The 15,347-nt window shown below is 42.9% G+C and overlaps 1 protein-coding gene across 2 annotated transcripts in view; it reads left to right on the top strand.

Moving 5' to 3' along the window:
• Nucleotides 1–15,347, top strand: part of NPHP4 (nephrocystin 4) — a 376,954-nt gene that overhangs the window by 22,704 nt on the left and 338,903 nt on the right. For both annotated transcript variants that reach the window (XM_088447716.1, XM_088447715.1), the window contains exon 3: nt 14,397–14,549. In XM_088447716.1, the coding sequence (XP_088303842.1) occupies nt 14,397–14,549 (153 nt within the window). The remainder of the gene's footprint in view (nt 1–14,396; nt 14,550–15,347) is intronic.

The following is a 15,347-nucleotide window of genomic DNA, read 5'->3' as shown; positions in this document are numbered from 1 at the left end:
GTAGCGATTCATATTTTTTTCCTGATTTTTGCAAATTGCATCATAGCTTTATACAAAGTCACTCACAGTGTACAGTACTTTTTTGCAGAACAATTGTTATAAAGTCTCAGATGAAGCATAATGATACGTAGCGTGAGGCACTGTGTGGGTAGCGTGAGGCACTGTGTGGGTAGCGTGAGGCACTGCGTGAGTTGCTCTTATCAGAACTGTCTTATGCCCTTTTACCCAAATTAGTGACTGAGTTGCACACAGAAGTACAGGAAAAGCAAGCTTCAATATTCATTGTACCCTTGCATTGTACTTTTGTCGCCTTTGCCGAAAAAAAAAGTCATTTGGCGCAGCTAGGTCGCAAAGTGCGTGGCACTGCACACTGTGCTATTTGAGGTGTATGTGGACACATCTGTACTGGGTTCATTTTTATATCCTACCTTCCTAATTCAAACTGCTATGGTCTTTACAAAGAATTAAGTTATAGCTATGATCCGTTTGACCAAGGTCTGACTATTGTATTAACTCTTAATTTTCTGTACATCTGAGATGTCCTATGTTTCGAAGAGTGATCGAGGCATTACTTCTGCGTATCATCAGTGCTTCTTGCTCCACAAAGGGAACCTATTGGTTGTGGTAGCCATAAAAGACCTGCCTTATTGGCCAAGCTGATTTGCTCTGAGAGGATGGGTATTAATGTCTGTTGATTGTAGAAGGTAGAATCGTGAGATTCATAACTGAAGTCTGGTGGGTTGGAGGGGTTAGAATCATGAGGGGCAAAGCTGAAATTGGTAGGCTGGAGAAGGTAGAATCATAAGATTCATAACTGAAGTCTGGTGGGTTGGAGAAGGTAGAATCATGAGGGTCAAGGCTGAAATCAGTAGGTTGGAGAAGGTAGAATTCTGAGGTGCATACAGATGTGTCCTCTTGCATCTTTTCGGCAAATCATGACACGCATGGCGCGGGCATGTATGGGTGCTGCGTTCGCGGCCGCGGCTATTCGCATGATGCGAAGCGTGCGCACATTTGTATCCTGATTGGCAAATATGCAAGAGGACACATCTGTAGCTGAAGTCTGTAGGTTGTAGAAGGAAGAATTGTAAGCGGCATAGCTGACGGCTGTAAGTTGGAGAAGGTAGAAAATAAGGGGCATAGCTGAAATCTGTAGGTTGGAAAAGGTAGAACTGTGAGGGGAATAGCTGAAGTCTGTAGGTTGGAGAGGATAAAATCGTGAGGGGCAAAGCTGAAGTCTGTAGGTTAGAGATGATAGAATCGTGAGGGGCAAAGTTGAAGTCTTAGGTTGGAGAAGGTAGCATTGTGAGGGGCAAAGCTGAAGTCTGAAGGTTGGAGAAGGGAGCATTGTGAGGGGCAAAGCTGAAGTCTGTAGGTTGGACAAGGTAGAACTGTGAGGGGAATAGCTGAAGTGTGTTGGTTGAGAAGGTAGAATTTGGAGGGGCAGACTCTTTGAAGCTCCAACAGAGAAACTCAAACTTTTCTCTTGCTCATACACTCAACTCTTGGTAGGAGAGAACCTTTATCTGAAGTACACAGTCTGCAGTGTTGTGAGCGCCTTTCTGTTGTCAGTGTTGCCTGTGCAGTGCCACCTGTCATACGTAGCTGGCACATCCTCAGACTGAGCAGAGAAATGTTATAGTTGGTTTGGCTAAGCAAAATGATACTTTTTGTTACCAGCCTCCTACCCAGCAAATGACTGCTATTCTAGCCAGCAGCAAAAGGTCACCTTGCACCTACACAACAGTAATTCTGATACCATCCTCTACAAGTCTTGCATTTTGTACGCAAAGGGGCTGATGCAGAATAAGTACTATTCCATCTTGCATACTATATCTTGTGTGAGTCCACGCACCCTGGAGGATTGGGAAGGGCGGTTCTCATGTAGACAAAGCTCAGGACAAGCGTGGTCGTGCAGTGATTATGTACATATACACCTGTTAGAGTATGTATTGTTTGCACCTGCATTTGCGCACTGATGATGACTTGTCGTAATTCAGACATATATGCCATGAAAATAATCTTTTTTTGCAATCTCCTTTTTTATTTTTATTTTATTTAGTAAATCACACCGATGGGGCCATACTTGCCTACTCTCCCGAAATTGTTGGGAGGCTCCCGAAAATCGGGTGGCGCTCCTGGCCACCCGGAAGAGTAGGTGAGTCTCCCGGTACCGGCCGCCACCTGCCCACACCACCCCCATTGCTGCCCACACCCCCCGGCGCTGTCTACTTCCTGAGCAAAAGAGGACAGTACAGGGGGCCGATGACGCGTTTCATGCTAAATCGCGTCATCGTGGCCCCGCCCCCTGCTGTACACTACCTGTAATATCGGCTCTGTACAGCAGGGGCGTCCACCACACCCCCCGCACTGCCCACCCATTGCTAGAGTACGCTCCCCTGCAGTGATGTTGATGCAGACCTGGCTGCCCCCTACCTGAGCCAGAAAGTAGGTAAGTGTGCTATGAACCTGATTCAGAGTATCACGGTATGCAGTAGCAGCTGTGATGATTGGAGTTACATGCTCCATGTTACGATATATTGCACCGTCGTCTCCCCCTCTCTCTTCCCCTCCCTTTCTCTCTCTCTCTCCCCCCTCTACCTCTCTCCCTCTCTCTCTCCCATTCCCTCCCTTTCTCTCTCCCCCTTCCTTCCCCTCTCTCATTCTCCCTCCCTCCCCCTCTCTCCCCCCTCCCCCTCTCTCTATCTCTCCCCCCTTCCCTCTCCCCCCTTCCCTCACTCTCTCCCCCCTTCCTTTTCCTCTCTCGTTCTGCTTTCTCTCTCTCTCTCTCTCTCTCTCTCTCTCTCTCTCTCTCTCTCTTTCTCTCTCTCTCTCTCTCTTTCTTCCCCTCTCTCTCTTTCTTCCCCTCTCTCTCTCTCTCTCCCTCTCTCTCTTTCTTCCCCTCTCTCTCTCTCTCTCTCTCTCTCTCTCTCTCTCTCTCTCTCTTCGCTTCCTTTCCCTCTCTTGTTTTCCCTCCCCCATCTCTCTTCTTCTCTCTCTCACCCTTCCTTTTCCTCTCTCGTTCTGCTTTCTCTCTCTCTCTCTCTCTCTCTCTCTCTCTCTCTCTCTCTCTCTCTCTCTCTCTCTCTCTTTCTTCCCCTCCCTTTCTCTCTCTCTCTCTCTCTCTCTCTCTCTCTCTCTCTCTCTCTCTCTCTCTCTCTCTCTCTCTCTCTCTGTGTCTCTTCCTTTCTTGTTCTCTCTCTCTCCCACCATCTCTTTGTCTCTCTCCCTCCCCCCTCTCCCCTTCCCTCCCTCTCTTCCCTTCCTTTCCCTCTCTTGTTTTCCCTCCCCCATCTCTCTTCTTCTCTCTCTCCCCCTTACTTTCCCTCTCTCCTTCTCCCTCCCTCTTCCTCTTCCCTCCCTCGCTTCCCCCCCCTTTCTGTCTGTCTCCCTCCCCCCTCCCTCTTCCTCTCCCCTTCCCTACCTCTCTGTCCCCCTCCCTTTCTGTCTGTCTCCCTCACCCTCTCTCCCCCCTCCCTCTTTCTCCCCCTTCCTTTCCCTCTTCTTCTCTCCCTCTCTCTCTCTCTCTCTCTCTCTCTCTCACTCATTTTGATTTTTGGGGTACGGCCTGTTTTTGCTTGAGTTTTACATTTGTAATGATAAGAATGTTGATAAATTTAATACATTTCTGTTGACAGTGTAAATTATATTTGAATGCATTTATTTTTGCCTTCATTTAGATCATTTATTTAGGAAAAGACAGAAAAAATGTATTTGTCTATTGTACATTCAAAAGGCACACGTATTACTATACAAATATATTTGCTGAAACGATATCACCTTAGGTGTCGCCTTAAAAAGAAAAAAAACGTAAAATATATAATGTGAGCTACTTTAGTAGCTGAAGTGTAAGTAGGTCAGCAAAATAATTATTGGAAAAATCCGTAATTTCATTATATTTGTAAAAAGAAAAAAAGATGATGCCGCTTGGATTTATGTTGATTTATTGCAGAACATTGTGTTCAGTAATGTCAGCGACTCTGCAGCTGCCTGCAGATAGTGGCCGTGCACTGCGTGCCCTTGGAGTTTGCTAGTTCAGCTGTGTCTTGCGGTATTAGTTTTTTGTTTTCCGAAGCAGAAAATAATTTGCTTAGTCTATTCCGTGGCCGTTACGCACATATTACACCTGCATCCATATACTGCTCCCATGCCCCTGATGACCTTCGTGACAATGCAGTTATCACGATGCTTATTGCGCAATCCTTCTGTGATCACTTTTTTTGCCGGTGAGAAGCCGCATTGTTTAACGGTTTTCTATTACTATAAATTATAATCGGACTACCATAGGAATTTGCATGCATATAAATGTTGCTAATTTAGTTGGTATTAACTAACTTAGAAATTTGCCAAACCTCTACACCTCCCAAATTTCATGTGGCCAGGTATGGCCTGTTTCCATTTCTAGCTCTGCTCTCAGTGGTGGGATGTCACAAATCCAGCGTCTCCCTCTGCTGACCACGAGTTGAGAGACTGGTCCTTTTGTAGACCTTTGGAGTTAAGTGCTCAGCATTGTCCCCCTTCTCTTGGGCATCACAGCATAGAATCACTGTTTAATGCATAATAACTGTACACGGTGACTGTCAGGATTAGCAATGGCAGGGTGCAGCACTGAGTGGCTGTATCACAGCTACAGGAATAGAATGGTTTAAACAAGTGCTGGATTTCAACCATAAAGCTGCAGGATTTGTAGTTCTTCATAGTATTCATTTGAGCTTATGAGGGGAATTCAATTAGAGGCGACGTTTTCGCGTGTCTGACATTTCGCTTAATTCGCCTGTTTCAGAGGCAAATTCATTCCGTGCGCATCCCCACTTTTCGCCTAATTCAATTGCAAAACAGGCGAAAACGGAAGGCGGCAAATGCGGAACATGCGAAAAGTACTGAAAGAATTGGGCAAATCAGTCTGTACCCCAGAAAAAGATACATTAACATAGGGGATCAATATAGATGTGTACTAATAACCCTGATAAGACTATTTTGGGTACTTAAGTTGTGTAAATTGATTGCTATTAGCCTCTTTGTAAAAGTGGTGAAGAATGGCATAAAGCTGTATTTTGTGGTGAGAATAAGTAGTCCTGTAAAATTTGGGGTGCTTGAAAATGGGTGCTAGCTTATTTTTATGTCTCTAAAGTCAACTTTTTAAAAACATGAAAAATCCACCTTGCACCTGCTATCCCAAAAACACCTGACACATCCTTGGGGTCCCCCGAGAAGTCTATTTCGCTAGTTTTTTATGTTTATCCCCCCACTTTTTAAATTTTCACCCCAAAAATGACGTCTTTTTTGGGGTGTTCTTAGATTTTTGTTTTTGGTGTTTTTGCCGATTTGACCTTTGGGTCGCTGTCACAAGGGTTCTGAGTCATTTCCCCACGTTTACACCCCAAAATAAAGATTTTGCATTTCTTTTCACCTGCTATTGATTGGAGAATCTTTTTTGGAGAATTGTTTCCGCTTAGGCGAAATTGAATTTGGCAAAAAAAATTTAGGCGAAATTGCCTTACAACCAAATTACACTTTTTTTTTTTTCCCATTAAATAGTATGATAAAAAGGCAGCACATATGTTTTCCCTTCATTTTATTACGCTTTCTTATTGTTGGATTAAAGTTTCATTAACTTAAGTCTTATGGGGAAATATTAAAAAATATCTAATGGACAAATAAAGAAACACATTATATAAACCTTTGTACAGAAAGGCTTTCTGGAGCAACCAAGCAATCAATCAGCCCATATAAAGCACCTGCATTGTTCTAGTTGTCTTTTAGGTAATGGTTCATACACACGGGCAAATATTTCTTCAGATCTGAACAATAATGATTTAAAAAATCGTTCATATCTGAAGGAAAATCTGACATATCTGTCAGATGAACGATGCGCGTTCCCGATGGTCACATAACGATATCTGGCATCTGATGTGTTTGCAGTCAGACTTGGACGATTCCATTCATTTTAATGCAGTCAAAAATCGTTCAAATAGTTCAAATCTTTGGTAAAATTGTTCAAATCGTTCATCTGACAGATCTGACAAATCTGACCGTGTGTATGCTCCATAAGACGTTGGGTCTCATTCAGACCCGGTTGCAAGCGCCGATGCGCTCGCAACCTGGTCGATGGTGCCCACAGAGCATGCACGAGACTCGGCTAGTGGCGGGCGCTCCTTCGCTAGGGGTCTCGTAGCAGACGGGGCGAGCTGTCGATGTTGAGTGACAGCTCGCCCCGTTTGCTGGGCGGGCCGGGAGTGTGCCCGGCCAAACGGAGGCGTTCCAGTCGGAACGCTTGCCGTTTGGGGGCGGCTCCACTGACATCATTGATGATGTCAGTGGGGAACTTCCTGCTCAAACAGAGCAGGAAGTTCCCTGGGGCTTACGAGAGCCCTGACCCAACCTTAGGGTCTGGTCGTAAGCCCCGATAGTCGCGATGGTGATGACCATCGCGACCATCACCCTGATCGCAAGCTAAGCTGTGGATGGTACCCGTCACTTTATGGCGCTTCTGCTAAGGGTGGTCCTACCTCTATACAGTGAGAGTCCCTATATTGAGTCTTACATTTAATTTATTTTTAAATTGAGGGCTAACTTACCAGGAGGTACACCAAGAGCCTCCATTGTGGCACTACAAGGACCAGCACACTGAGGGCCTGATTCAGAGCCGCTCGTTCGCTCCGAGCGATGTTCGCACATCTGCGCATGCGTATGGATCGTAATGCGCATGCGCCAGCCAGTCAGTGCGATCGGAAATCGAGCGCTCGCCAAATAGCGAGTGCCTGCTAATTTGAGTGACAGGATGAGGCGTTTGTGGGTGGTGACAGGGGAAGGTGCGTGAAAACGGGGAGTGGAGATCCGAACGCAGGCGTGCCAAACGGTGAAAACGGGCATTTTAAGGGTGTGCATAATTAACAAAGCAGCGTCATCGACCACGTCACTTGGTTGTCTCTTAGCTTGAAGTGTTTGCATGACTGCGGTAGAAAAATCCAACCACAAGCACTGCGAGCTGTTCAGACGCCTTTCGATGTACTCGATTAACCTAATAAATAGCGGAGATGACGTAGGATGCGAGCGGCCAGGGGGCGTCTTTACAAAATAGCGAGCGCATGTTTCGTTCGCTCGCTCAGACATATAGGCGTCAACAGACCGCAAAGAGCGAGCACTCAATTTAAATAGCCGGCCCCTTTTTCTGAACGAGCGAGCGCAAATAGCGTCCGGCTCTGAATCAGGCCCTGAGTCCATATATTGTCTCTCAGACATTGACACACATAATGTAATTTGCTCAAATTAATTTATCATATATTTGCAGATGTGTTAACGTAGCTTCTGCATTTTATTTACACGTAGAATACTACCTGATCTTACTGGCTTATATCAGTGTGCTGGGGAATTCTCTGTGCCTAGTTGTATAGGTAACCCCTCCCTTTCAAGCACCTCTCTAAGCCTACACATTAATTTGAGCTTCCATTCTGTGTATCATGTTCTAGAAATAGGAGTAAGAGACATGAGGTGGGACAGTAGACTTGGTTGTGGGAAACTGAGGAGGAGCAGTACGGTAAGGGTATTAGGCAGGAAGGATGGGGAAGAGGAGGTGCAGGATAGCCTGTGGTGTAAGTCACATAGTAGCAGAGGATGAGATGGAATAGAGAATGGAAAAAAAAGGTGGACCGAGTGGGTATGGCAGGAAGGGGAAGATGAGGAGCAGTAGTGGATAGCATGCATATTAGCCAGGGTAGTTTTGGAGCAGGGCCGGCTTTTGGGGCATTCGACCAGTGCTGTCAAACAGGGACGCCACCCCATAGAGGGCGCACTCCTCCCAACCATCCCGATTTCAGCAGTAGTCCCGTTTTTGTGGCATTGTCCCGCTGTTCCATCCGCAAGCCGAAGTGTCCTGCTGGTGGTCAGAAGAATGGGGACCACCACCGCCGTGGCTGCCGGAATCTGGAGAAGCTCTATGGATTCCGTGCAGGGAGAGGGCTGGGGGCAGCCCAGCTACTGACAGAGTGCTGGGTTCGCCCCCAGCCTGACGTTAAACGGGAGGCGTGCTATAAGGGTCCTCCTGGAGACGGCCCTGGTTTGGAGTTAGCTACAAGCTATGCATAAGCCTGAATGGCAGTAGAACAAGTAAAAGGATAAAACAATAGATGGCTAAAGTAGGGTTATGAATAATATATGGCAGTCCATTGATGAATGGCAGTAGGAGATGCAATAGATGAAACCGTAATTGACAAGCGAATAATAATGGAAAGATAGTAGGACCACCATTAGATCCAAAGAGTACACATGGCCCTGTGGTAGTTGTGTAGTTGGCCAAGAGGACGGCAACTAGGCAGGTTTGAGAGCTGCCTCAGTGAGTATTGGGTAGTGTATTTACTAATGGTCGATTTTTAAAATTGATAAATGAGAAAGTTATTTCTCTTTCTGCATCAGTTTTAGGATATGCAGCCCCCTCAGATCCCTCCTTTTGGCTCCTAAAGTTATACCCTGGACCCCTAAAGCTGTGCAAGAAATCCCTCCTCAAATTTCTTTGCAGTGCGGAGAAAGCAGTAATACCTGTTCACTGGAAATGTCTGGCCCTTCCTTCACTAAAGGGAATGGTTTGCTCGTGTGGATCTTTATATGGACATGGAAGACCTACGGTTGGGAGTTGAGAAACAGTGTGAATTTAGTGATACCTGGCTCCCTTGGCTTGAGTTTAAATCTTCTACTGATTATACCAATGCTGTAATTTGAATGCCTGGTGCTCTAGATGACACCCTCCCCTATCCCCTTATCCTTCTTCAGTCTTCCCCTTGTCTAGCCTTTTTCTTTTTTCATTTGTTTTTTTTATATGTTTGTTTTGTGTGCTGTGGTACTGTATTTGATCTTGGGCCATATTTCCTCTGAGTATCGATTTTGTATTCTGATTGTTATGTATGTTTGTACATATCTACTCCAGTTTTATTTTACTCCAGTATAAAAAAAAAAAAAAAAAAAATCGATCAACATTGGTTTTGTGTTTCTGGGGCTACAAATTGTTAGTTAACGTATGATTTAGCCCCAGAAGTATAACATCGATGTGATCGATTTTTTTATTGATTTTTAAATCGCTTAAAATCGATCTTTAGTAAATAGACCCCTAGGTGTAGGAGCCACAGATGTGCAGAGATCTGTATTAGAGGCAGTGCTCCGTTCTGGAAGCGCAGGCCTGTAGTGGAGCCTGTGCAGTTCTAGGCCACAGGTTATTAATGATGGCATATTTGTTAAGGGTCTTTGAAGACAGCAGCATATTCCAATTCACGTATCCGGACCTAAAACAGTGGATCCCAAACTGCTTGCCGTGTCACCATGATGTGCCTCAGGGTACTTGCAGGGGTGCCACATGTTGGTTTTCCAGTAGCAAGTCAAATTATTTATGGTCAGTGTTATGGGCAAAACCAGTGCTGGTGGCTGCCAGTCATGAAGTATGTGGACAACCAGAAGTACAACCTTGTCCACCACCACATAACTGAACATAAGGATGACATATAAGCCCAATTTACTTCATTTAATACATTTTGCAATTTCTCAGCAAGAAGCTTTTGGCCTAGGGGCACTTTGGAAATAATGCTGATACGCTAAGGGCACCATGATTCAAAAGAAGTTTGGGAACCACTGTCCGAAAGTATCACTGAGGCATCTGAGATGAGATGAGATGCCGGCAGCTGAAGCCGTCACAGTGAGACTGGGTTTTGTTTAATAGACATTTGTCTCATGGGGTAGAGGATGGGAGAGGAGAGGGAAAGCTAGCGCTTGAATGCCATAGAAATGTATATATAAATAAACACAAACTTTTACATTTATTTGAGGTCCGGGTCCCTGCTTATAATAAATGTTCTCCAGCATTTTATCTGGTATGGATGAAAAGTTATGTCCTTATTAAATATATATAGCGTTCCCGCTAGGCTGTTTCAGCGTGGCACCGCGCCCTGCCCTATTTCTGATGGGCAGAGAGCACCCTGCCGTTCAGGTCGTCGCCCTGCTTCTGTCCTCCACCCGCGGGTCGCAGTGTCCTGCGGCTGGGGAAAACTTCAGAGCAGCGGTCACCGCCGGGGAATGGTGACAGTGGCGGTTGGGGGCTGCCCGGCATGTCCGTAAGTGCCGGGCACGCCCCCCAAGAGTGCCGAAAAGGGGATGCGTCATAAAGACACGACCCCTTTTCATTGGGCGCGTGCAGAAGTGCCCTTGCTCTAGGTCTTGGTCTGCCGCCAGACCTAGAGTGAACAATATATATATATATATATATATATATATATATATATATATTATTTATTAACAGTTGCTTATATAGCGCAACATATTCCGTTGCGCTCTACAATTGGAAACATTTATAGAACAAAACAGGGTAATAACAGACAGACATATAATATATATATATATATATATATATATTATATATGTGTTCACTCTAGGTTCGGCGTTGGGCAGTGCGTCGGACCTAGACCAAGGGCACATCTGCACGCGTCGGCGCGTGCGATCACTCAGAAAGGGGTGTGGCCAATGAAAAGGAGGCGTGTCTTTAAGACGCACTTATGGACATGCCGGGCTGCCCCCAAGTGCTGCTGTCAATGTGAATGGATGCTGGGCGCATGTGCCCGGCATCCATTCACCGGCGGTGACGATACACTACAGTTTTCCCCACCCGCGGGACACTGTGACCCATGGGTGAGGACTGCACCCGCAGGCTGTTTCAGTGGGACGCTATGCCGGAGGGCAGGGTGCTTTTTGCCCTTTAGAAATAGGGCAGGGCACAGCGCCCCACTGGAACAGCCTAGCGGGAATGAGATATATATATATATATATATATATATATATATAGCAGCAACAAATGAACGGCGGCACTCAGAGATTTTCCATATCAAAATGTGTATTTAAATATTAATAATAGGCACCAACGTTTCGGGACCACAATATCCCTTTGTCAAGGTAAATATATATATTATGGAAAGGATGTCCAGGGGAGATATATATGCCCCAGGTTTTTAGCCTCTGTTTGGTAGACAGAAGCTGATTGACAGCCTTGTTCACCTGTGAGAGGCTGATAATGATTAGACTAGTTAGTCTCTTACTACCTGGGGAACAGGTCAGAGGCCTGTTAAGCGACCTGGATTACTGAATGTATGTGCTGTGCTAAAGACTTCTGTTTTGTGAGAGAGAGGGAATCATTTTGTTTAGTTCAGGATTTACTTGTACAAGGGACCTGTATGGGGTACTACTCCTTGGCTTCTGCATGACAAGTGCAAATGTTTGTCTGTTCACCCAAGGAGACTGTACCCTTACTCTGATCTTGTTTGTGTGTGTGTGTATATATGTATATATACAGTCAGGTGCATAAATATTGGGAAATTGACAGAATTTTCATATTTTGTCCTCTATTCACCACCACAATGGCTTTGAAATGAAACAAACAAGATGTGATTTAACTGCAGACTTTCAGATTTAATTTGAGGGTAATTACATCCAAATTAGGTGAACTGTGTAGGAATTATAACGGTTTCTATATGTGCCTCCCACTTTTTAAGGGGCCAAAAGTAATGGGACAAACTAAACAATCCTAAATCTAACTTTCACTTTTTAATACTTTGTTGCAAATCCTTTGCAGGCAATTACAGCCTGAAGTCTGGAACGCATAGACATCACCAGACGCTGGGTTTCATCCCTGGTGATGCTCTGCCAGGCCTCTACTGCAAATGTCTTCAGTTCCTGCTTTTTCTTGGGGCATTTTCCCTTCAGTTTTGTCTTCAAGTGAAATGCATGCTCAATCGGATTCAGGTCAGGGGATTGACTTGGCCATTGCATAACATTCCACTTTTTAGCCTTAAAAAACTCTTTAGTTGCTTTTGCAGTATGCTTCGGGTCATTGTCCATCTGCACTGTGAAGCGCCGTCCAATGAGTTCTGAAGCATTTGACTGAATATGAGCATATAATATTGCCCAAAACACTTCAGAATTCATTCTGCTGCTTTTGTCAGCAGTCACATCATCAATAAATACAGGGGAACCAGTTCCATTGGCAGCCATACATGCCCACGCCATGATACTACCACCACCATGCTTCACTGATGAGGTGGTATGTTTTGGATCGTGAGCAGTTCCTTTCCTTCTCTTCTCTTCCCATCACTCTGGTACAAGTTGATCTTTGTCTCATCTGTCCATAGGATGTTGTTCCAGAACTGTAATGGCTTTTTTAGATGTTGTTTGGCAAACTCTAATCTGGTCTTCCTGTTTTTGTGGCTCACCAATGGTTTGCATCTTGTGGTGAACCCTCTATATTCACTCTTGTGAAGTCTTCTCTTGATTGTTGACTTTGACACATATACATCTACCTCCTGGAGAGTGTTCTTGATTTGGCCAACTGTTGTGAAGGGGTTTTTCTTCACCAGGGAAATAATTCTTTTGTCATCCACCACAGTTGTTTTCCGTTGTCTTCCGGGTCTTTTGGTGTTGCTGAGCTCTCCGGTGCATTCTTTCTTTTTAAGAATGTTCCAAACAGTTAAATTGGCCACACCTAATGTTTTTGCTATCTCTCTGATGGGTTTGTTTTGATTTTTCAGCCTAATGATGGCTTGCTTCACTGATCGTGACAGCTCTTTGAATCTCATATTGAGAGTTGACAGCAACTGATTCCAAATGCAAATGTCACACCTAGAATCAACTCCAGACCTTTTACCTGCTTAATTGATAATGAAATAACGAGAGAATAGCCCACACCTGTCCATGAAATAGCTTTTGAGTTGATAGTCCCATTACTTTTGACCCCTTAAAAAGTGGGAGGCACATATTGAAACTGTTGTAATTCCTACACCGTTCACCTGATTTGGATGCAATTACCCTCAAATTAAATCTGAAAGTCTGCAGTTAAATCACATCTTGTTTGTTTCATTTCAAAAGCCATTGTGGTGGTGAATAGAGGCCAAAATATGAAAATTCTGTCAATGTCCCAATATTTATGGACCTGACTGTGTATATGTATATATGTATATATAATATAAAATCAAAGATAGAAGCGGGAAGCACTATGTAGTGAGGTATTTTAAAATAATTTAATAAAGGTTAGTAAAAACGTACATCAAAGTATTAAAACCTCAGCATTACAAGGTTGCCTGCTTGCTGCGCTGCTCCCCTGCAAGCTGTTGGTCCTGCTTTCTGGATATGTGTATGTGTGTGTGTGTATGTATATATATGTATGTATGTATGTGTGTGTGTGTGTGTGTGTATGTGTATAACGCGTTGGGTGTGGTTGAGCAGACGTGAGATGACGTCACGAGCCGGGTTCCAGCTTGCGGAGAACCTGACGGGAGCTGCTACTACTATGAGCCTGAGGATTATGTACCGGGTGCAATCCGGAAGCATCGGGGGTTGATAGTCAGGCTGACTGTTTTAATTTTCGAATGTACAGTATGTGAGCATTTGATTCAGTAAAATTGCTATTTACTTTTAACTCACAAGGTGCACATTTCTCACTATTTTATATATATCTACTATACCGGCCTGTGGTTGAGGCTAACGAGGAGATGGCTGCACTGACATCATAAAGACTGGGACTGGATTATGGACAATTATTTTATATAAAGTTGCATTTGGATATATTCCGCATCATCTGTTTTTTTTATATGTTATATATATATATATAAATAAATAAAAAAAAATTCTATGTTCTATATATATATATATATATATATATATATATAACAATGTGGTCACATACCATGTTGCACCCCACAACTAGGAATGGTGAGAGCTGTGGAGTAGTGCTATATATATATATATATATATATATATATATATATATATATATATATATATAATGTGTGTGTATATATATATATATATATAATGTGTATATATATATGTATGTGTGTAAAAAATTCAATCTGTTTGATTAACTATTTGAACATTGCGGTGAGTGCCCTCTTTGGCTACAATTTTAGTCATTTATGGATATTTACATGGCGCACTGTATTTGCCTTGTTCTATATATTATATAGATAATATATAAAATATTAATTTTGCTCATTTTTAAAATGCTCCCCTACTATAGTAGGTGGTTGCTCACTACTGGTTATATAGGTTGTTAAGCCAGAATTGTGATTAAACATAAAAAGTAAATAAACAGAGTACCTAATAGAGATAGGTAATGAACCATAAACTAGAGCAAAACAGTGATACTAATTAAATATTGCTTATCTCAATTTCTCGTCTCAGAGTATCACTTAGGGATTGTTCTCCTTTAATACAGAATAGAGAAAATATAGCATAGCATGGAAAGTTTAAACACCAAACGTAAACATGAAAAAGGAGGGCAGTTAATGAGTATACCTTGGGTTAAAGTCGTATATAATCTTTATGTATCATGGGAGACTAATTTTCATTTCCTACTTCCTTTATTGTTCTAGGGGATTTCGGAAGGAAACTTAGAAGCACATTATCAGATTCGTCTTTCACTCTTTGATATCACCTATCACCATTTTTTTGGAAGGACGTGGAAAAGTTTGGTAAAACCCATGAAAACCATCACCGGTCAAACATCGAAGGTTTTCTTCAATGAGGTAAGAAATTAAATGTACAATTACTGCCCAAACGTTGGTCATTAAAATGAAATTATGGTGGGAACTGTCCAAATGATCTCCATGTTACCAGCTACAACATTACGGTGACCATTTAAAAACATATTACAAAAAAATAGGAGCTCATAATATAAGTTGATCCAAATAAAATCATCTTCTTATATGGAAAAAATAAAAATGAATAATGATAATGCCATAGTATGTATGCAGCTTTTTTTCTCTGATTGTACTCAATGTGTATTGGGACTTTTTTTTTTTTCTTTTGTATCTTTTTTTATTGTTAAAACTAGTTCTTGAAACGTAAATCTGTGAAATAATTTCAGACATTAATAAAATAAAGGGTCAATCCTATTAGGTGTGAATGCCGAGGTGCGAGTTGCTATTTTCGCTTCAAATTCGCATAGCGAATTCATTTTGCAATCCAATTAGCAACTCGCACTGAATCAGTCAGACTGATTCGAGAGATGGAAGGGAGAATATTTATTTTAAGGTTAAAATGTGGGACACCGTGCAGAAGCCCTTGGACTCCCCCTTAAGGCTAATTAGACATTTGGTAGTTTCCAATTAGCTTAATTAGTCCAATAATTACATGTAATTACCCCAAAATCAACTTTTTCATTAGTCTAGGCACCCCAAAGTTAATTACAATAATTTTTTAGTTGAAAAATAATTGTCTTATCATTATTTTATTTTTTTTAAATTTTTCAAGATGCCCTCAAAGTACCCCAAAATCACCCTTTTTTTTTTTTTTTTTTTTTGCATTCTTCGTTTAATTCGTTT

The sequence above is a fragment of the Taudactylus pleione genome, unplaced genomic scaffold (genome assembly GCF_031769625.1).
Source record: "Taudactylus pleione unplaced genomic scaffold, aTauple2 ptg000437l, whole genome shotgun sequence".
Taxonomy (NCBI): domain Eukaryota; kingdom Metazoa; phylum Chordata; class Amphibia; order Anura; family Myobatrachidae; genus Taudactylus; species Taudactylus pleione.
This window is presented reverse-complemented; position numbering and strand designations above follow the sequence as displayed.